Source organism: Nakaseomyces glabratus, chromosome I (genome assembly GCF_010111755.1).
Source record: "Nakaseomyces glabratus chromosome I, complete sequence".
Lineage (NCBI taxonomy): Eukaryota > Fungi > Ascomycota > Saccharomycetes > Saccharomycetales > Saccharomycetaceae > Nakaseomyces > Nakaseomyces glabratus.
The window spans coordinates 765,946-789,462 of record NC_088959.1 but is presented as its reverse complement, the minus strand read 5'-3'; the positions used below and the strand labels follow the sequence as shown (position 1 = coordinate 789,462).

The 23,517-nt window shown below is 35.5% G+C and overlaps 7 protein-coding genes across 7 annotated transcripts; 3 read left to right on the top strand and 4 right to left on the bottom strand.

The window, feature by feature from the left end:
* Positions 1-518: 518 nt before the first annotated feature.
* On the top strand, positions 519-4,376 carry GVI51_I07887 (uncharacterized protein; the record flags this gene model as incomplete). The annotated part of the gene is made up of 1 exon (XM_447598.1): positions 519-4,376. The coding sequence occupies one exon, from the start codon at positions 519-521 to the stop codon at positions 4,374-4,376; it is 3,858 nt and encodes a 1,285-aa protein (XP_447598.1).
* Positions 4,377-4,467: 91 nt separating this feature from the next.
* MDM20 (Mdm20p) lies at positions 4,468-6,822 on the bottom strand (the record flags this gene model as incomplete). The annotated part of the gene is made up of 1 exon (XM_447597.1): positions 4,468-6,822. The coding sequence occupies one exon, from the start codon at positions 6,820-6,822 to the stop codon at positions 4,468-4,470; it is 2,355 nt and encodes a 784-aa protein (XP_447597.1).
* Positions 6,823-7,198: 376 nt separating this feature from the next.
* Positions 7,199-8,083, top strand: BRX1 (ribosome biogenesis protein BRX1; the record flags this gene model as incomplete). Its single annotated transcript, XM_447596.1, has 1 exon — positions 7,199-8,083. One exon carries the CDS (start codon positions 7,199-7,201, stop codon positions 8,081-8,083), a length of 885 nt encoding a protein of 294 aa, XP_447596.1.
* A 476-nt stretch (positions 8,084-8,559) lies between these two features.
* On the bottom strand, positions 8,560-8,751 carry ATP19 (F1F0 ATP synthase subunit k; the record flags this gene model as incomplete). Its single annotated transcript, XM_002999516.1, has 1 exon — positions 8,560-8,751. One exon carries the CDS (start codon positions 8,749-8,751, stop codon positions 8,560-8,562), a length of 192 nt encoding a protein of 63 aa, XP_002999562.1.
* Positions 8,752-9,080: 329 nt separating this feature from the next.
* On the bottom strand, positions 9,081-12,788 carry AVO1 (Avo1p; the record flags this gene model as incomplete). Its single annotated transcript, XM_447595.1, has 1 exon — positions 9,081-12,788. One exon carries the CDS (start codon positions 12,786-12,788, stop codon positions 9,081-9,083), a length of 3,708 nt encoding a protein of 1,235 aa, XP_447595.1.
* A 401-nt stretch (positions 12,789-13,189) lies between these two features.
* Positions 13,190-13,981, top strand: REX4 (putative 3'-5' exonuclease; the record flags this gene model as incomplete). Its single annotated transcript, XM_447594.1, has 1 exon — positions 13,190-13,981. The coding sequence occupies one exon, from the start codon at positions 13,190-13,192 to the stop codon at positions 13,979-13,981; it is 792 nt and encodes a 263-aa protein (XP_447594.1).
* A 247-nt stretch (positions 13,982-14,228) lies between these two features.
* On the bottom strand, positions 14,229-23,339 carry IRA2 (Ras GTPase activating protein IRA2; the record flags this gene model as incomplete). Its single annotated transcript, XM_447593.1, has 1 exon — positions 14,229-23,339. The coding sequence occupies one exon, from the start codon at positions 23,337-23,339 to the stop codon at positions 14,229-14,231; it is 9,111 nt and encodes a 3,036-aa protein (XP_447593.1).
* Positions 23,340-23,517: the final 178 nt, after the last annotated feature.

The following is a 23,517-nucleotide window of genomic DNA, read 5'->3' as shown; positions in this document are numbered from 1 at the left end:
TTTGCAATGATTTCATTCCTAATTTGACGACATGATCGCAATCAATTAAATAATACTCATAGGCTTTTGATATACTGTATATAAATGTGAATAACTTTGAGTTTCGTAAATCATTTGAACGAAGTCGTTTAAATAGCAAAATGTCTATGATATGACTTCCATTTCGCAAAAAGTGAAAACTTTGCCAGCAACGAGTGTGGCTTACCAATGCATCAAAGTAGGTTAATAAGGTCTATACCAAGATTTATAATATACCATATGAGCCAATAATGGAAATTAAGGGTTTTTGCTTTTTGTTAGGCTATCACTTTAAGATATATTAGCTGATATAGCAATCAAAAAAGATAGCTGAATCAAACCCTGATAAGAAGTAATAATTACCATAATAATCTATCAAGGTAGTACAGTATACTACATTTGGAACGTGTTAAAGGCAAATATAGGAAGAAATTAAAAAATTCGATTGAAAGAAATTGATGACCATTTCGACAGAACATAAAAATATAATAGTGTAATAAATGGAACAACAGGATCTGGTAGAAAATAAACTATCTTTCTCCAAAATACCACGGGTAGGACTACATGTACGTGATTTGAGCATTACAGCTTCAAAGACTGATTCTGTATTGGTACACCCCCTTTCACTGGACCTACCGAGCGGGTCTGTGATGGCTATAATGGGTGGATCTGGGTCAGGTAAAACTACATTATTAAATGTGTTGGCATCTAAGATTAGTTCTGGTTTGACACATTCAGGTGAGATATCCTACATTTTGGAAGCGGATAAAAATAACGTCGATGATTCTAGTAGTGAGGCTAGTTTTGATTTAAATGCTACTTACAAAGAAAATGTTACTCTGGCATATGTTCCTCAACAAGATGTTCTATGTTCTAGGTTAACATGCCGTGAAACACTTATGTATGCAGCAGACTTGAAACTAGACGCATCCAAAGTTGAGAAGACTCTGATTGTGAACCAACTTATAGATGAATTAGGATTAAAAGACTGTGCTGATACGTTAGTTGGTGACAATTCGCATAGAGGACTTTCAGGAGGTGAGAAAAGACGACTAAGTATGGGTACCCAGATGGTCTCTAATCCTTCAGTAATGTTTCTGGATGAGCCAACCACCGGGTTAGATGCATATTCAGCATATTTGGTTGTAAAGACACTCAAGAAGCTAGCAAAGGAAGATGGCCGCACTTTTATTCTATCTATCCATCAACCTAGATCAGATATTTTATTTCTATTTGATTATGTCTGTATCCTTTCAAAAGGTAACGTTGTTTTTTGTAATCAAATGAATGAATTGATACCGTATTTCAAGTCAATTAGTTACGATGTTCCTGATCTTGTAAACCCTGCCGATTATTTTATAGATTTATCTTCAGTTGATGGAAGAACTGAAGATAGCTTAGCAATTACATCGGAGAGACTTGAAATGTTAGTATCGCATTGGAGGAAATATGAAGAGAAAACTTTATCATATAAGCCTATCAACCATAAATACGAGATTCAGTTGAAAAGTATGACTGGACGATTACCGTTTTGGAAGCAAGTTAGCGTGCTAACCAGAAGAAACTATAAACTAAATTTTAATGATACTAATACTCTAATTGCTACTTTTGCAGAACCCGTGGTGATGGGTGCAATAGTTGGATGGATATACTTCAAACCTGATACTTCTAATATTGGAGGTTTGCGTACTTTAATATCTTGTCTTTATGCTTCTGTCATATTACAATCTTACCTTTATCTTCTTTTTGATACTTACCGGTTGTGTGAACAAGATATTGCCTTATTTGATAGAGAACGTGCAGAAGGTGCTGTATCTGGTATTGCATTCATTGTGGCCAGAAAGTTAGCTTTGTTCATAACTGATGACATCTTAATGACCATTTTGTATACAAGTATTACCTATTTCATGTTTGGACTTGAGAAGAATGCTAGCAAATTCTTTTTTCAATACGCCGTGAATCTCTTAGCACAACTAATCTGTTCTGCTCTTGCTATGGTTTCTGTTGCTGTATCTAGAGATTTTGCTAAGGCTTCACTTGTTGGAAATTTGAGTTTTACTCTATTTTCTATGAGTTGTGGATTCTTTGTCAATGCAAAATTGATGCCGGTGTATGTTAGATGGACGAAATACATTGCCTTTACATGGTATGGTTTTGGTTCATTATTGTCAAATACATTTTCTGACTCATATTGTAATGGTGGAGAAGGTTTTGAGTGCCAAGGTAATCAAGTCGTAAGACAATATGGTTTTCCACTTCATTGGAGGACATTACCAATGTGGATTCTATTTTGTTGGTTTGTTGGATTCTTTATGCTCAGTATAATTATTTTGACATGGAACAAAGTTGACATTACTTTGCAAAATGAAGTAAATAAAAAGAAGCATAAAAAGTCAGATATTAAGGATGATGCCTCTAACTTAACTGAAGAAAGCGACATCAAAGATACCGATGACTCAATCTCAACAAATCAAAGAGATGATATGACAAATAAACTGGCTCATATAACTGTTGTAGCACAAGATGTTGATTTAGAAGTAAAATATACAAAGCTTTACAATCGGAAGAATCACAAAATTTTTGAATACGAAAACAAGAAAATTTTACAAAATGTAAGCGCTGTATTTAAGCCAGGAATGATCAATGCGATAATGGGTCCCTCAGGTTCAGGTAAATCTTCCTTTTTAAACCTAATTTCAGGTAGACTCGAATCCTCTTTGCTTGTAAAGTTCAACACTGCCGGAACAATAAAATTAAATGACACGCCTATATCCCAAGATATGTTCAAACATCTGTGTTCCTATGTTTCACAAGATGATGACCATTTATTGGCAATGCTAACTGTCAGAGAGACGTTCGATTTTGCTGCTGCTTTACGATTGAAACATTTGAGCAAGGATGATAAGAGAAGTAGAACTGACTCACTAATTGCGATTTTAGGATTAAAACATTGTGAAAACACAATCATTGGCAATGAGTTTATAAAAGGTATTAGTGGTGGGGAAAAGCGTAGAGTTAGCATGGGCATTCAATTATTAAGCGACCGTCCTATTCTTCTTCTTGATGAACCAACCTCCGGTTTAGATAGTTTTACCTCATCGACAATTTTAGAAATTCTAGAAAATTTATGCTCCGAGCATAATAAGACGGTTATACTAACCATACATCAGCCAAGATCTGAGTTATTTATGAAATTTGGGAATATATTACTGCTCGCAAAATCAGGCCGGACTGCCTTTAATGGATCACCAGAGGAAATGATAAAACATTTTGATTTAATGGGATATAAATGCCCATCATTTACTAATATCGCAGATTTCTTTTTAGATCTGATCTCTGTCAACACTCAAAATGAACAAAATGAAATACACTCTAAGACCAGAGTAGAAAATATCTTGTCAACTTGGAGAGCAGAAAGATTACGATTGTCTGCTGAAAAGTCAATCGTAACTGAAGAGGAACATACTCTGGAAACTTTTGAAGATGAATATGGACAATACTTCTCCAAACCCGCTGGCCTAAAATTGGCTTATATGGTAAACCTAAGAAGACAATATACAACGACAATCCGGAATTTTGATTCATTAATGGCACGTATTGCTCAAGTTCCAGGTTTAGGTGGTATTTTTGCATTATATTTTGCGCCATTAAAACACAATTACACGAGTATATCCAACCGACTTGGGTTAGCCCAAGAATCTACCTCCTTATACTTTGTTGGTATGCTTGCTAACTTGGCTGTTTATCCACCTGAAAGAGATTATTTTTATGAGGAATTCAAAGATGGAGTGTATGGAGTCGCACCTTTTTACTTGGCTTACATGACACTCGAGTTACCTTTAACAACAATCGCTGCAATAGTGTATTCTGCCTTGACGGTGTTTGGATGTGGCATGCCTAGAACTGCTGGAAACTTTTTTGCCAATGTCTATTGTGCACTAATGATTGTTTCATGTGGTGAAGCTCTAGGAATAATGACCAATACATTATTTAAAAGGCCAGGTTTCGTTGTCAACTGTATTTCAGTTATTCTATCCATAGGAACTCAATTGTCAGGATTGATGTCACTACACATGTCTCGAGTTTTGAAAGGTATTAATTACATCAATCCTGTATGGTACACTTCTATTATTGTCATTAATTTTGCTTTCCCAGACAATTTAAATTTCACTTGTAAGGATGGTCCACAAAATGCTGATGGTTCCTGCGTGTTAAAAACTGGTAGGGATGTGTTAGATGCTTATGGACTTCATAGAAACACAAAGAATTTCTTGGGTGTTGTAATATGCGTCACATTCTGCTACAGACTCCTAGCTTATTTGATGCTGAAAGCAAAACTTGAATGGCTGAAATGGTAAATAGAGATGATACATAACTGTCTAAATAAGTAATCACTAATGGATTAATTTATGTAAACTTATAAGATCTGTGTATCGGAAGTACAAATAACTACAAATTCCTAGTCACTTTTCTAACAGTGTTAATGGAATCAACTAGAATCTTTTCATCCAAATCGTTAAATCCTAAGCTATCTACAATGTCTTTATAACCACCAGATTTCAATTGCCCAGCTCCTTTCTTTATGTCCCTAATCATTACATCGAATATCTCATCACAGTTTCCTCTGACATATGAGAGCTTAGATTTGATCTGTTGTTTCACAACCTTGTCTTTTAGTTTTTTCATATTATCTAAAGTTTTTAGCACTGTTAGTTGTTGCAAATATGAATGAATTTGAAGCCATCCAATACTTTTAGTTTCAGCTAAATCAATCTTGTCCAATATAGATAGCACATTGGAGCCATCATTAGCATATACATCGTGTATCAATTCGAAGGATTGCCTTTCGGTGACAGTCATGGTTTCACTAGCGCTGACCTTTTCTATAATATCGTAATTCGACAACATCTCCTTCACTATTGGCTCAATTGCCCTAGATGAAACTGCTTCGATCATAAATTCCTGTGAAATATTTGCATATAGCCAAGTTTCGTCAATATGTAGTTGTCGCAGAACTGCTGGACATGATCTAAGATCAAGGTATGGATGGAATAGACTCTTATCTCTATTATCGGACAAACCAGGCTCATTAATATGTTGCAGGCTTTCCCAGAGAACAAGTAATTCTGTCATTCCTGAATTACGCTTTTCATTATTCAACCTAGTCAACTTACTCTTTTCAATACTACGCATCCATCTATTGGTTGATACCTCTAATTTTCTGTAAAACTCAATCATCCCAAGAATTTTACTATATGCTTTTCTTTCGAAGCTAACTCTTAGAAGTGCTGGGAGTCTTTTAAGTGAATTCTCGTAGATATTCGTTGGGCAGTCGAAGATATTCTTGAGATAATCATGCTGTTTATTTGGGAACATTGTTGAAAACCTGGAATACATCACATACTCTACTGAATCTACTTGAACGTTTTTAACATTGAGTTCCTTGAAATGGGAATATGCTAACGGTACAATACCTAAGTAAAGATAAAAAACTACCAGCCATAATCTAGTCTCAAAGTTGTAGAGATCTTGGGATTGATAGTTTTCAAGAATTGTTATTCCAAACAGCACATCAGAAATCTCCATCTCTTTCTTCTCTATAACATTGGCCCTAATAATATTCATTATAAACTCAGAATTTTTAGATATGTTAGTCTTAGATTTAACAATTATTTCATTCTGATGTTTTTTGAATATAGAAATGGATTGCTCTACAGAACAATCTTTGAATAACATGAGTTTATTGTATTCGTAAAACAAGTCTTCACTGTCTATATCCATAAAGAATTGCCTCAGTTGTTTAAAATCAATAAAATCTGAGTAATTATTAAGGTCTATATGGCAGCATGGCTTATTGTAGAATTTATCAATGTAAAATTTTAATGCGTGCTCCTGTACTCTGCCATTAAAAATGACATCAGCCTTTAAATTTGCTACTCTAAAGTTGCGAGAATCCCCTATCATACTCTTGAGTTTATCCAGAACAGTATTTTTGTCAATATTTAAGTCCATACCAGCTCTTAACAAACATTCTATCACTGAAAAATCATCGTAATTGGCCAAGATCTTGATACAGGAATTATAACGTTCCTGAGGCTCAAGGCTGTCAATGTTTCTTACAAAAAAATTCTTCAAGTACAGATCTGCAGTATAATCTAGTTTTGGCAAAATTTGGTCAACAATTTCTTTAGACTTATTATCAAATAAGGTCTCACATACTTCACAGAATATAATTAATTCCTGTACACTTTTGAAAGGTTTCAGACTAAGCATATTTTTATAGCATAATTGAGGCAGGACTTTCGACTCTGTCTCTGATACTGAGCTTCTTTTCCATCTGAATAATGCCACAACGGAGATGGCGTGCCAAATCAGATAGTCTCTGCACTCCAATTTGGTGTCATTAGAGTTAGAGTTGTATTTTGCCATTTGCAGACTAGCTCTAGCCATTGCCTTGTAATCGTTAACTTCCACTGCTTTACTAAACCACATATAAGAAGTCTCATAGCTAGGGTATTTTGTTGCTGCAATCTCATAAACACCAAGGGCTTTATCATAACATAGCAATTCAACATAAAATTTGTATAGAAATGATAGCGCATGTGTTTCAGAGGTTTGAATTGTGTCTAGCAAAGTTCGATCAAATTTTTGAGGAGTATGCCTATACTTAACATATAATTCTAACGCTAATAGGAAAGCAGAATTTGGATACTGTTTCCTCAACTTACCAACATAATCATAGCATTGTTTGAAATTTGACCTTCTAATCAATTCTAGCACTTCTTCTTCTATTTTGTCTGACATTGCTTCCTTCAATAACCCAACAACAATCCTTAATTTACAAAGCAGTTGAAGCAGGAATCAATAGTATCTCAGTAACGCTACTCTCACTGCTGTTACTGGAAAATATATAGTTAGCTCATCGCTATTTACCTCCATTTCATGCGGTCAACTTGTTTTTTTGTCACAATCGACCTGAACTTAAGTTCTTCCTAGAAATGGATGTAGCACAAAATAGTGAAAAAAAAATTCCAAAAACTGAAAAAAGTGAAAATTTGCGATGAGCATGGATAGATGAGCTGCAAAATACTTTCTTCATATTATAAATAAAATGTGGTATTGCTTCGATTAGTGTATTTCTCCAATTGATATTATCACAGCAGGAACAACAACAATAAGAATGTCATCTATATTCAAGGCATTGTCAGGCAAATCCAAGAAGGAAGCCTCTAAGACCGATGGTGGTAATGGTAAGCTGTATATGAACAAGCAGCGTACACTGTTGATTTCTAGTAGAGGTGTTAACTATAGACACCGCCACTTAATTCAGGATTTACACTCTTTGTTACCACATACCAGAAAAGAACCAAAGCTAGATACAAAGAAGGATCTGCAACAACTGAATGAGATTGCTGAACTTTACAACTGTAACAATATCATGTTCTTTGAGGCCAGAAAGCATCAGGATCTTTATTTGTGGATGTCCAAGCCACCTAATGGACCAACTATCAAGTTCTATGTTCAAAACCTGCACACAATGGATGAGTTGAACTTTACCGGTAATTGTCTGAAAGGGTCCAGACCCATTCTATCTTTTGACAACAGATTCGACACAACTCCTCATTACCAACTAATTAAAGAGATGATGATACATAACTTTGGTGTTCCTCCAACCTCCAGAAAGAGGAAACCATTTATTGATCATGTCATGTCCTTCAGTATTGTTGATGACAAGATCTGGGTTAGAACCTATGAAATATCCCATAGCGCCAGAAACAAGAGCGAGTATGAAGAAGGTGAAGAAGATAATGATATCTCCCTTGTGGAAATCGGCCCAAGATTTGTCATGACTGTCATCCTTGTACTTGAAGGTGCATTTGGTGGTCCAAAGATCTACGAGAACAAGCAATATGTTTCACCAAATGCTGTCAGAGCACAAATGAAGCAACAGGCTGCCAACGAGGCTAAGAGTAGAGCTGATGCTGCTGTTGAAAGAAAGATCAAGAAGAGAGAAGCAGTTCTTGCCGCAGACCCATTATCTAACGAAGTTCTTTTTAAAGACTAGATAATGATAATGTCTCCGCCTGACAAAATGAAATAATAATAACAACATATTTGTATACTAGAATAGATTATCAATTCACGCATTATTATCATACATAAAGATATGATTAAACTATGTACTAGGAAGTCCATATTTGTTTGTGATGTTATATTTATACATACTTATTATAGAGAATGTTCTAAAAATGAAAGTCTTTGAATATGAAGTACAGTGTGTGCGGATTAGTTTCAGATATAGGATTCCAATATTCATTTGATGTACTGTTGAAATTAATTGTAGCATTTCAACTAATTCATCAACCTGAAGTAAAGATTCCTCCCTTTATATGTACATGAAGGTCTTATTACCACTTAAACCAACCCTTATTTTGTTTAGAATAAATGCACGGTATTGGCATAGAATCAAAAATAAAAAAGTACCTGACCATTGAATATAACCAAGTTGCCATATAAATAATTCTAATTTGATGAGCACAGTTACTTGTGTTTTTCCAAGTATTCCTTGATGAATTTCTCTTCTTCCTTTGAAGAAGCTTGAATTTCCACTTCCTTGGCCTTCTTAGCAGCAAAAGGGTTTGGCATAGCCACTAGTGCAACTAGAGATAAAGTACCAATAGCAAGTTGGTGTGGTTGAAAGGATCTTCCTAGAATTTGATATGCTGAACCCATTATTTAGCCGTATGATTAGTTTCCGATGTGTTTTGAAATCTGAAGACCTAAAATTATTTAGCAAACTAGTAATTTAAAAGCTTAGATCATAATACTATTATACTTATCGTAATACTTTTGTAATATAGCCAATGTTCACTACTTTTACATAAAGCCTATAGTCCTCGATTCAGACTAAGAGTACCTCGAGACCTGTTGAAACGTAGATGAATACGTACACAACGATGTTAAATCGACCAATAACATCATAGTATAGAAGTCGCTAATGTATATTTGCGGTATAAGAATTAAAACTAAATGCTAGGTTCATTTTGTTATACTATTTTCATCTATTTCAAGTTCATTTTGTATGCATTCATTAAATTTTGTAATCTGGTTACAATTTCCGTGCATTCTTGAGCAGAGGCGGCTTCAAAGTAGTACCGTTTGATATCGTCATGACTTTTCTTGACGTATATTTTAAAGTTCTCCGGTGCACTCTTTGATTTTTTAACCAAGATCACTTGACTAATATGTAATGACTTAGTCTTAACGTTTTCATGCCAATGCATGCGACCTTCGGGAGGTACAATGTAAATATAGTCACCATCAAGTGCTAATGTTCTTTCATGCTTATTAATGAATGACATTTGTTGGCGCCTCCACACTTTATATCTGTGATAAGCACCGGAAAATAGATCTTGAAAGTTGTTTGCGCTATTATTGGTTGTACTGTCATCTACACTTAAAGGCTTACTTGGCCCTGCCTTGACATCAATGTTGGTCTGAGACCTATTTATATTATAGAACTGTAGAGGGCCATGTAAAGAGGACCTTGAAGAGTTCTTTGACTTGAATAAAGAGTTTGCACCGCTAGTTAATGCATTAGAACCACCGATAGTATGCATATTACCATTACCAATACCAAGACCATTGGCACTTTGGTTGCTAGATGATGATGTTTGCTTCGCTAAAGATAGCTTATATTTGGATGACGACTTCTTACTTTTTGTCGCCTTTACTTCAGAAGTTTTATCCTCATTTTTACCTTTTAAGAACGACTTTCCGCCACGATCTATAGTTAATGGTGTCATATCACTACTTTGAATGGTTGGTAAGACCGGCATCGAAGTGTCAGCTTTTAATTTTTCAAGTCTTTTCTCGCGTGCTTCTTTCTTAGATATCAATTCAACAGAATAATTACCATCTAGCTTCAAAACAGTATCATTTAAATCATAAGTGCTCATCTTATCAACCACCTTTAGCAAGTATTCATTGGGGTCGAGATTTTTCATCTTGCAATATCTAACCAAGATATCGTTAATCTTCGATGTAACATTCACATTAATTGTAGTGTAATTGAATTTCGGATTCAAATTTGGATACAAATATACTGTTATTGGAACAATCTTAGATCCTTGGGTGTTCTCTAAATCATCCTGATCTTGTACAATTGGCTTGTAGAAGCTTCTTTGGTTGATCTTTTCAGATTTCCCTACACTAGACGACCTACTTACTGCTGCAGATTTACTTCCATCGACGATATCACCACATGTGTCATAAGGAACAGGTGTCATAGATTCATTCAGTTCTTTTTCATTGCCGTCTACCTCACAAAGAACAACTTCATTGTCAGAGACTGTCTGTATTTCACTCTTTCGATCCAATTTACCAAAATTATCCTCAAACGGCTCGCCATCTTCATCGACAATTGATAGAGAAAAATTGTTTGGATTACCAATTTTATCTACTGTAAGTCCATCTGATTCAAAATTGGGTGGTTTGAAGTCATTGGCGTATGAATACAAGATAAACCCAATCACCTCAAAAACAGTTGAATTTTTACGGATTTGGACAGTAAAGGGGTCCCTTTTATATTTTTTAGAGTTTTGAATGTAGACTTCCAATTGCATGACATCAGTTTTGGCAACCTTACTCCCAGAAACAAATGAGAAATATTGCAACGCACTCAAAGGATTACCTGCATTTTGCTTCTGCATCTTGAACAATGTCGATAACTGAGATACTGCAGGTATTGCAGACGATAAATCTGTACGGCGCTCGATAACCAAGCTATCATTCAACTCAATTTTATGACTTTGGCCATTCGATTGTGAAGAATTAGATTTATTTCTGTCAACAGAACTCTGGCTACCTTTCCTAATTTTCCTACTATCATATCGATTATAACGAGCCTGATCATATGAGTTGGATCTAGATCTATATTGAGTGCTTTTGGGTGTCGTATTAATCTTACCCGTAGAATTAGCGCTTGTTCCAAACTCTGCCTTATTAGCGGTGCTTGGTGAACTGAAAAACATTTGAGGAACAACGTTTTTTTTCTCGGTGGACGACTCTGTCTTTAAATTTTGAACAGCTTTACCGAAGACGTTGTTTATTGTAGAGTCATCTACACCCTCATACAATCCAAACTTATCAATAGACATGGGTATAGAATTAGATGGTATAGTATGAGTCTGCATATCAGTTGCTGCCATCAATGACGCAGAATCAAGAGTAGAAGCGTCCTGTTTAATCAATTCATCTGCACTGTAATCAGATCCCAACAATGACTTACCATAAGATGATGCATCACTTATACTGTTCATATCATCAGCTAATGACAGTCTGCTCGTCCCATTTTCATCAGAAATATGTGTTTCCCGTTGAGAATCGTTGGAGACAATCTTGTTGATGTCGCTACCAGCTGCATCAAAATCCATTTCTTCTAAATTCTGAGCTTCAATAAAAGAATCAAGATCTGAAATGGCATCATCTGCTGAATGTACTGACTTCAACTCATTAGCCGAAACAGAGTTAACCGCAGCACCATCAAGTCCTTGCACGGCGCCATTGACTAATGACCCATGCATAGAACTGACACTTTTACCGGAATCAAGAGCCGTGGTTTTTTGAACAAAGCTATGACCAGCATGAAGCTTTGATTTGTTGTTTTGATTGCTAAACTTATCATTAATATATTTGCCACCATTTACCGTCACATTGTGATTATTATTATTGTTATTATTATTACTATTTTGGATTCCATGGATTAGTTTGCTACCATTATTGTTTAGCACAGAACCTGCTCTGCTACCTGTATACTCATTATTTTGTGACAAGCTCTGTTGACTTGAAGAGTTACTATCTAATCGAAAAAATTTTGAATGAAGATCAGCACCTTCTTCGTCCTCATCTTCATCCTCCTCTTCTTCTTCTAAATTTTCATCGAAATCAAAGTTCATGGAGAACTTACTTTTCCGTCTTGTATGTGTTTGTCTATGATTACCAATATTTTGACTAGATTTCTTTGACCTTAAATCTGACCTTGATGATTTATTTGAAACAGACGAATAGCCGCTATCCGTTTTACCAGCATTTGAATTGGATGAACTCTTCTTTCTATTTTTTGAGTTAGAGCTGGTGTTATTCTGCTTAGAAGGAATTGCATTACTATCTTTTTTGTTTTTAAAAATTCTTACAAAGGGCAATCCCGATTTTCTAGCATCTTTCTTCTTCGCTGATGTGTTTTCGAATACTACGTTATCACTGAGGTCATCATTCAATATGCTTGTCGAAATAGAATTATTTTTTAGTGTATTATTAGCAATAAAATCGTTATGACTCTTTTCGATTAATGTACCATCGACCTGTGTCAAATTTTCATTTTTTAGCTCATCCGTATTGTAACCATCATCCTTAGTTTCAATCACCCTATTGTTCAAATCTCCCTGGTTAAATGTTCGATTTCCTCTAAAGTATGCTTCCTCGTTATGCTTTTTCAGCCTTGCCTTGGCAATGGTCGCATAGCTATCCATAAAATTCTTCGATATCGGCGGGGACTCCATCTCTGTAAGTAAGGAAGTACCATCAGGATTAGTATACACGTCTGATATCTTAGGATCAACTTTGTCATAATCCTGCGTGCTATATTTTACAATCGCGTCCTTTTCAGTCTGTGGTATATAGGGTTTGATTATTCGAGACATCTGGTCCTTTTCGGGGCATATTCGAAAGAATTGCGCCCTCAGATTATTAATAGACGCGACGGTATCCATTCTGTGTCTTAAGGTACAATCAATCTATAGTATACCCTATTTTCTCCTGTTCTCGTGGTTTAGTTATTGCGGTTTGATGAATAAACTTGAAACTGGAAGATCAAAACTTTGGATCCACAGTAATCTCATAGATATCACAACACAACGCTACAGTTACCTTGGAGTTTGATAATGCACATTTAATGGCTAATCTATTATTATTTTGAGAAATGGCTATGATTCAAATTGAACTGAAAAAATCGCAGCGTGCAGAGGGACACAACTAAAATTTGCGATGAGCATTTGGTATAATGCGATGAGCAGTTTTGTGGGATTTCTGCATATAAGTTTATATAAGTAATTGATTCATGGACTTGAATCTTGTAATACTGGTAACTGCATAAGAAAATTGGACTATAAAAATGAGGTTATCATCTAATTGGAGCAAGTTACAAGATGGCGTTACCAAGAAGGCGGGAAAGAAAAGGATTGATAAGAAGCCACACATTATCAAGAAGGTGGGACAAGATAAGAAACCCAAGAGTAAGATAATGGGTATGATCTACCAAATGAATAAAGAGATTGATCAACAAAAGGAAAACAAGAAAGTAGGTAAAAAGTTCGAGTTCACTGAGACAATTACTGAGATTGATACAGTTGAAACTACTACAGAGACTAAAAAAGATGCTAACAAAATTGGTAAATATATAGCCATGGATTGTGAATTTGTTGGTGTTGGACCGGAAGGTAAAGATTCCGCATTGGCCAGAGTATCATTAGTAAATTTTCATGGTAATGTGGTACTAGATATATTTGTGAAGCCTAGAGAAACTGTTACGGATTGGAGAACATGGGTAAGTGGTATAACTCCAGATCATATGAAGAATGCCGTTAGTTTTAAGCAGGCACAACAACAACTATCAGATATACTGAAGGATAAGATATTGGTTGGTCATGCAGTTAAGCACGATCTGGAGGCCCTGATGCTTTCTCATCCAAAATCCAAAGTTATCGATACTGCTAGACATCTTCCATTTAGGCAAAAATATGCAAAAGGAAAATCTCCAAGTTTGAAAAAGCTCGCGAAGGAGATTTTAAACATGGATATCCAGTCAGGGCAGCACTCTTCAGTCGAAGATGCAAGAGCGACTATGCTCATATATAAATCTGCTAAACAAGATTTCGATAAGGAACACAGAAAAAAATTTCATTAATCATGACTATTTAGATCCAAATTAGCTTCATTCTAGATAAAATGTCAGACCGAACATTCAAATTACTTTGCATAAAAGACATATAACACTGCATATTTGTGTCTAATAGAACGCCATCACATTTTGTAACAGCCTTTAAATTTGCATTGAACAAAACATTTATATATAGTAGAAATTATTCATTTAAAGTTAGTTTTTAAAGCACGTTAACTATTCAATATTATCTCATTTATAGAATTTTATCTTATTAATATGTAGAGCTTATCATTACAGCTACAATTTGTGTCGTTAACTTTTTACGTTTAAATATCGTTTCTGGACTTTCAAACAGGGATGTAATCAGAGTTTTTGTATCTTGTTCAATATTTTCATTAGACGTTAGTGCTGCTAATCCCCTCTCTTTCAAGGTTTTCACAGAACTATCATAGAATTCATCCAGCCTGTCAAATTCGGGATGCAATACCAACAGTCTCACAATTTCAAAAATGACTGGCCCGCAATCAGAAACTCTTTCGAAAGATGATATTCTCTTCAATTCTTGACGAATTAGAGCATAGAATTTGAAAACACATAACGGATTTTCATTCAAAAGCCATTCTAATATCAACGAAAAACGCAGCTTAAAGGGCTCATCAGTTACTGTGCTGCTGAAGAGGGCTGCACATTGGAATAATGTGGCCTGCGATGCTTCGTTGTCTTTACCTAGCCATTCCAAAAGACTCATTGGGATTCGGATATGCTGATCCAAATATACAATTTTCTCCTCATAATCAGAATCTTCAAGTATTTCAATAAATTGTTCTGTACCAAAGAGTAGATACATTAAAAACATGTAAGGATAGAATTGCTCGGATGTGTTATCTATCAAATGTTCGTAATAGTTATGCTTGAACTGCATCGATAAAAATGAAAGAGCATTAGATCTGATAAATGGTATTGAGAAACCACGAATAACGAACGAAATAATAATAGATGTAAAGTTTGTAATATTCCAGGAGACACCATATGTTTCATCAATCTCACATAAGAATCTGTCTGCAAATTTCCTGTCCTCCATCAGCTGAGGGATTACAGGTCCCATTTCTAGGGAGTCATCAAACCTGTACACGTATAATTTTCTCAAACACATGGACATCAGTAGCAAGCCTGATTCAAATAAAATAGGATGCTTTGATTCAAGGAAAATCGTTGCAAACCAAAACATTTTTTTGATTATGGGGGAGCTTGGGTGAAGACCATCAACAATTTTGGAAAAACAAAATATGTGCGCAATGAGGAGGAAAGTAGTTTCCTCATTGACAACCGGGATACTAGAAACTTTTATTGTTTCACCTAGCAAATTCCGGCATAATGTTAATGATGCATTATTTCTCCCAACAATCCCAACAATCATAATTGCCCTGGCTGATAAGAAGGAATCCCCGTTGAAGACGAAAGACATCAAATACTTTTTATACCTACTTTTCCATTGACCTGATTCAATTGTGGCACCATAATCCATTAAAGCCATCATGTTTGTTATGAAACATTCTAAAATATTGAACTTGCTTGAAACTGATGTAGTGGTGAAACTTTGTAGTAAGCTTCCCTTTTCCTGACTGAATCCAAACATGAATTTCGATTTCTCAGTTGAAAATATTCTGGTAATCTCATCTAGATGGCATCTTTCATTTTCACCAAGAGCTAGATTCATGGATAACGAGTAGCAAACATTCATTAGTAGGCCATGCAGTGAATTACGCAGTTCAACCGGACCAACATCAATTAATAAAGATATAATGAACAAAACTTCAGGCAAAAACATTTGAGCAAGAAGAGGAGTTTCAAAAAACAGATGAACACTGACTTTGACCAATATTGTCAATTCTGACCAACTCTGAGTTAACGCTTCAATTCTCAAAGATGGCAAAAATCCACGTATTTTGAACAATAATCTGTCGATTATACAACTAGAAATCTCCACAGTTGGTAAGGCTGTCAATAGATGAATGGTTTTAGACCAATCCCTATTTTCTGAATCACGCTCTAAAGCGTGGTTTATAACCTCCTCAACTAGTATATCTGATAATCGACCATCAATTATTAATAGACACCATATTTGTTGAACGTATATGGTAATAAAATCAGGTTCGGCTATCGTTAGTCTAATAAGGCTTCTGAATATTCTCGAAATGGCCTCAGGACCTTCTTCTGGATGACCTAAGAAAACAAACTCATAGAGGTTGTGTGTCCAGTATGAAAGAGCACATATTGTCTGCGGAATCATGTTATGTGGTAATAGACATGTTTCTAAACCATCTAAAATATAATCCCATAAATATCTGGTTAGTTCGGGAGAGTTTTGAGATAATGACTCTGATATCACACATAAAAATGTAGTTGTATCGTCAGGAACATATATTTCTGGCGACATGTGAAAATGAGTACCCAGATCCAGGTGAAATGATTGTTCTGCTGCGGCCAGTAAATTATATGAAAAGTTTTTAACTAAGTTGTCGTCATCAAACAAGCCTACCAAGGAGACAAGTAATATATGACATACAATCTTCTTATTTTCACTCAAGCTCTCGGCTTCTTTCTCTAAAGATAGAATTTCTCCTCCATGCCTGATATTATTATTAGTAGCAGAAGCAATATTGTATTCATTTTCTAATCTTGACTGAGCATGAGAAAACATTTTAACAATTTCCAAATATTTAGTGCTGCTGAATACCAGCTTTTTACCATCAATGAAGATAACTGTAAACTCTTTCATGATACCTGTACTGGATGACACATGAACAGCAGAGATTTGACTAATATCGTAGACATCATTAAACTTGATGCTTACTAGTGAGTTGATCTCATCGATTTTATAGTGTCTTGGGGTTTCATGAAGAACTTGAAAGTATCTGTTACCCATTTTTAGTAGCACAGGCGTGAATCGCTTCTTTTCTTCGTTATAAAGGGAGATATCATGTAGAGATATACGAACATCCTCAATAATGTCCAGACCCTCATTGCCGATACCTAAAGTTTTTACAAGCTTATCGTCCGTGCTACTATTAATAAAATAATGTGGAATTTCAGGTATTAAATATGGATTTTCTTCGCGGAAATAAATTGAAAACATATCAATAAATTCTTCATTTACGTTAAAATAGTAAAACCCAATACAATTCCTGACAAATATATCAGGAACTAAAGTACACAGCATTGTCGTGAACTTTTTTGAATCTGCTCTTGGTTTATGAAAATTAGTGCAATCGAGAATAAGATAGTGTTTTGCAGACCATATTCTTGAGTAAATTTTCAAAAATTTATAAGCTAAAATCTCCGCTTCTAAATCACTGGAGCTGAAATTTCCGAACAAAACTGTCAACGTTGGGATACCTTGTGCAGACATTGATTCTTGAACAAAATTAGTGGCGCTTTGGAGCGTATGAGCATTCTTAAAAGCGTACCTACTCATAAATTCGTATAATTGAGGATAAGTAGTAGCATTTTCTCTCACGAAATCAGGAAGCCCACTAGAGTATTGTAAGCGTGGAGGACCCAATTCCCCTAGTAAGGAATCCACAAGCAGTATAGTATTTTTCAAGAACTCAAAGTTTTCAGTATTATTATCCTTACTTAGTAAGAACTTTCTAATAGCCAAACCATTTTGGTATAAAAAGTTGTGTAGAAATCCAAAGTCAAACTGTAGTGGCGTTGGATCAGTCCTAATTTTTATTTTTAGCTCCCTATCAGTTCTGCAAACCTCGGCAAGAAAATCAAATATTTTCTTTTTACATTCATCAAAGAATTGGCATTCATCTTTCAAGGATTCCCATTTTACATAGTTTTCTGAACCATTTGCAATATTTTGAATTACCTTTGCCAAGGATATAAAAGACTTTTTCTCCTTAATAGATATGGTATTGACTAGGTTCTCTGATTCTGGACTAACCAGAGCGGGACAAATAAACCTCAAAAACATACACGACCCAACAGCGACCAAAGCATAATCTGGAAATTTTTCTTTGACATTCTGGTAGATGCCTTGGCAAATGTAGAATAACTCTGGAGGCATATATGAAAGAGAATCTGTTATTGAGTCCAAAATCTTATTCATATACTTCTTGAAAAGGGCAACGTCTCTTTCATAGTTTTCACCAGGAGGTTTCGATTTTTCCACTTCAAATACTTCTTGATTTCTTATTAGATCTAAAAGAGTTGGTTGTAACGTCTTAATTAGATATTTGTTACCCTTGAGACGAGCTAACATTGATAATGCCCTAGTAGCCACACTATTTCTTCTTAGGATATCTGTAGATCTAGTAGATTGCTCAATTTCTGCATCGATAAGTTGAGATACCGCTAAATGCGCAGCATTTCTGGTATTGAAACCATCAACCAAGTCTGCTGCATAGGCATCTAGATCATTTGCAGGACAGATAGCAGCAGCTACAAGAGATAATTTAGGGTGGCTAATTGCGAATTTCAATAATTTATCCATGGCCTCAAGCCTAACTTTTTGTGATTGAGTTTGAGAAGATTCTGAGTTTTTGACGATATTAATAAAAACCTTCAAGAACGCCAGGCGGATATTTTTATTCTTAGAAAACCCCATTGGCAATGTAAACTGTAAGCTGGCCTCGACATTCCTATTGGATAAGTTGGTTAAAGAAAGTATCAAATTCTCAGTGAAGACATTCATTTTATGTTTCAATGATGCAGGAAAACGTTCTGGATCCTTTGTCTTTTCTAGACCTTTGAAGAGAATATTAAAGTTATGGCCAAAAACTAATGCCTGAGACTTCTTGAGTTCTTCCGATGACGTGGATGCTGGTGTCTCTAGAGGAAGATTCTCAGTTAGATAAGCAATTGCACTAGATGATTCTATAGCTGTATCGATGTGTAGAATATCCAAATCACGAGTCTTCAAATCCATTTCTCTATGTGGCTTTGATAAATTCTCGAAGTCATAGTTCTTTGATATTGTTAACTTAAACCAATCAGTTACAATTTTCAGCCACTTATTTTTCAATTGATAGTGATTCATCAATGCTAACGTTCCCTCTGCACTTTTCATGGCTCGGAACATTTTAGACATCTGAATAATACCCTTAAAATACTTTGGACTGGTATGAGGAATTTTTTCCACTTGGCAGCATAGTTCATCAATAAAATCTACGATCTCGGAAGAAAATAGAAGCATTGATTTCTCTTCATCCTCTCTGTTTAGTATTGTTCGCAATATAATAATAATTTGCTCCAACAAAACAAAATTTAGCTCTTGTTCGCACTCTGAAAGATCAAGGTCATAAATCTCTTGTAATCTAGATCTTAAATTTTTGAATAAAAATCTGAAAGATAAAGGATGTAGCTCTAAACTCAAAATATCTTTAGAGTTCTCTCTAGTTAGTAAATCTGTATCGTTAAGCCACTTACATTGCATTGCAATGAAATAGTCAAGATCCTTAATTAATTCAGCCTTCATACTCTCAAGATAAGAATAGTTCTCTCTGTCACTATTATTACCAACAAATAGAACACCTGACAAAGTTGCTATGATGCCTGCAAAACTTCTAAAATCATTCAAATCTTCATGTGAGTAATCTGTATACAAGGAAAGAGAGTACCATTTCCTATATATCATTTTAAATGAATCAAGGAGAATTGAATCAGGATACTTTATGTGATTAAGGATGCTTCTTCGAACACGTCTTTGAAATGCAACAGAGCCAGACGTGGAGTGAGTATCCCCAGAAACTGCTTGTATAAACTTGACATTGTCAATCCAATTTTTTTCGTGCTGTTCTGCATATTTGTCATGAAATTGCAATAGCTCTAGGAACTCGCTGAAAGCTGCCTTCAAGATTTTCTGGACACTTGGCTTACTGCAATATAGGGAAACAAAGAGTCCTCTACCAACGATGCCCAGAATCATTGGAAATGTTGCACATTCAATATCCTTAATGATGTTGATCTGATTAGTCTTTTCGGCAGTTATTCCCAAATGCGATCTTACACGCATAAACTGGACTACAATGTCAAGTAAACTTTCCCGTTTCTTAGTGTCCAGTTTCATGTCAAATAGACCAACAGCAAATAATATAATCGTATAGCTACAAATCAGATGATAACCTTGCATGGTTAAAGGTTCGGTAGAGTCACTGAACTTGGTTACGAATTCGATTAAAACATCCATAAAATATTTCGCCTTTGACTGTAAATTATCGTCCTCACTAATAAATGCGACAAAGATTGGTTTGATAATATTACGGAAATCTTTAGAAACCCAACTAGACTTCGAATTTTGATCATGGGGAACAATGAAGTATTTAGTTAGTGTTTTGAATATGCTGAATATTGATATCATGATATATTTTGCCTCAGGATTTGGTTCACTGTTGGAGTCCATTAATGCATTTTCGGAGACATTTGACATGTTCAACCTAAAAAATCGTCTTGCTGCTTCATCTGAATATCTTCTCTTTGACTTTTGATATGCTGATTTCATTGCATTGCTGGTTATTGATGGAGTTGAGGTTGTTACCGTCATTAAAGCCGCAGCAATGTTTGCTGTAGGTTCGTTTGATGCGTTTCTTCCTGAAGATGCATATGACTTCTCTCTCACAGCAGCAGAAGATAATACAGAAGTCCTTAAGTTTGAAGAAGTAGGTGGAATGTGATGGGGACGAGGTGCAACTAAATGAGATAGTTGAGATTCGGTTTGAGAGCTATTCTCTAGAGAAGTTTGGCTTGAGTCTGAATCGGAAATCCTTGGAGAAGCTGACTCGGCGGAAGCATACAAATGTCCGGAGTTTTCAATTTCAGAAAATGATGGGCTAATCCCAGGCGTAAAACCTCTCTGTAGGGGAGAGAAGGACCTGACGGATGATACATCGGAGGACGTACTGCCAGTGAAATGCTTCCTCGTTCCATATTCGTCTAATATAGTACCATCCAAGATAGAGTTAACGATATCAGAAACTTTATCTCCAAAATATGCGTTGGCTGCTAACAATATGTCAGCAATATTGGAGAACAATATCTTTATAAAATCTGATGTCTGCTCAGTTACAGCTTTTAATAACGACTCTGTATTGGGTAAGTGAAAGAAAATTCTAAAACCTTCAGTGTAGAAATTCAATTTACGTAAATCAAATGAATTGAGAGCATCCTCCAAATTTAAATGGTTTAAGAATGACATATAATCAAATCGTATTGCTGATGAAAAATAGCTCAGCAAGAAACGCCCATGTACCTTTGGATATTTTTGCAAGCATTCAATCATACTGGTATTAAGCTTACCATCCCAGTTTTCACCAACATCTAAGTTTTTTCCTAAAACCACTAAGAATCTACGCGAAAAAAGGACAGATGGCAGATTTGGCTCCACAAGCGAAAGAGCTGAATTCATATTCATCAAGCACAATAATGATCCTATTGTATCGAGGAGGGCATTGTCACAGACATATTGAAGACCATTTAGATTTTTAATTAGAGCTTTTAAAAATTTCACAGTTTTCTTTTTTGACAGCTGCAAATTTGTTAATTTTTTCCAACTATTTGATAGCTGTTTCATACTGCCATTCTTCTCTTTCTGTTTTGATGAATCAAATTTACTATACGATGTTCTAGAAGTAGCTGTTCCTTTGGTTAGTTTATCGATATCTGTTAAATATTTAGAAGGTGTCGAATTCAATTCCGTGAAGGCATCCAAATCAATCATGACTAAAGTGGTTAAGAACCGCAGCACCGAAGTATGAGGTAGCGCAATGCTTTGGTCATGAATCGTGTACAAATCTAAAACATTGTCCAAGTGAGGTATTTCTGGCTTAGTATTCTCAGGTTGTATTTTGATGGTATCGAAGTCGACAAATGGGTTGAAATTTTTAGAGTTACTAGAAGAATTAGAAGCTGTTGAAGACGTCATATTTCTGGCGGTAGCAGGATAATTTTTTATCAAGTCAGAGGCATTCAGAGTAATCTCTGGAGAAGTTCGAGACATGGGAGTCGGTACATCTTGGAACACGTCACCAAACTGAGGGGCCGGTGTGTGTACTTCTAATGGATCAGGAGATGAAGATTTCAGTCCTCTATTTTCTCGCTCCAGGAAACTATTTCTATGCGATTTCGTTCGATATTCATTGGATTCCGTAGGTATCGGACTGACAGATCTTTCCATATATCTGATTGGATTCAAAATATTAATGCTTTGGGTACTAGATAAAATCGAACTGACGTTAAACATGGTGTAGATTTCTTCAAATAATTCATTAGCTATAACACTGGTGGTTTTATTCACCTCTAGATGTGTTGAACCAGGATGGTGACCTTCCACCACCGAATATATTCCCATAAAATCCCTAGGTCGCAGCATAATCCAATATAGTAGTGATTCTGATGCAAAGAAAAGGAGTAAGCACCTGTATGCTGGATTTTTCAAAGAATGTAACACACTGCTCACCTTCTTCAGGTAAGTCGGTAGGAAGTCCTTTGTAATGAAAGCATAACTAAATAAGTCCAAATATTCTATAATGTATTTTTCGGCCTCCAGAGCATTCTCTTGCAAAAGATTTTGCACGTTAGTTTCCACAAACTTCACATATTCTTTTGGATTTGCTGCGGCAATAAACTTTAATATGTGATTTATCGTATTATCCATGTTACTACAGTATTCTGGGTAATTGTTTGTTTTCAAATACGCATCATAGTGGTCTAACGTGTTAGGTTGGTGAACATCTTCGGGTGAATGTTTTTCTATGTTCTTCAGCACTTCAAGTGTTTGTGTATTGAACGTCAACCTTGCACATGTATATATAAGTCTCGATATGACATCTCCATCAAGTTTTTTGGGAGGCTTTTGATGATAGCACGTCTTAGACGTTGAGTATCCGACAAAGAAACTCGACATATTTTGTTGCTTCTTTTGCCAATCAAAATTGGATTTCTTTCTAGCCATAGGATCAAAGTCTGGTGTAGCAAAACTTTTGATCTCGAAAATATCTATGTTGGTGTTCATATCGTCCTTATCGTTGCTTTTTTGTTCATTATATTGCCAGTAGAATTCCACAATGTCACTTAGCAATCGTACAACCACTAAGCTCGATTGAATTGCATCTGGTTTTATCTTTCCAGATATAATATCTTCATCGTCAAGTATAGACTCTAATAAATTAAGTGCATTCTCTATCACAATGTTCAAATCTTTAAAGATAGCAATCTTCATCAGGACACCCCTAATTGAAATGAAAAATGGCTCTGCCTCAACCTCCACATGAGATGTAGCAGTGGACTCGATTGGTAGCAATGGCAATAATCTGCTGAAGAATAGGTAGTTCACCATCGACCCAACCATATAAGGTCTAGGTTGCGAATCGGAACTCATCTTTTTTTCTTTCTTTAGGTTCTCTTCTATAATTTCTGCTTTAGCTATTCTAGTAACGATGTACCTTATTTCAATGATAATTAACTTCTGATACTGCTATGGTATTAACTTCCCTTGACCAGCACGGGCTGTATTGATTCTTTTTTCTTTTCGATCCTAGGAGTTCCTCCTTTTAATG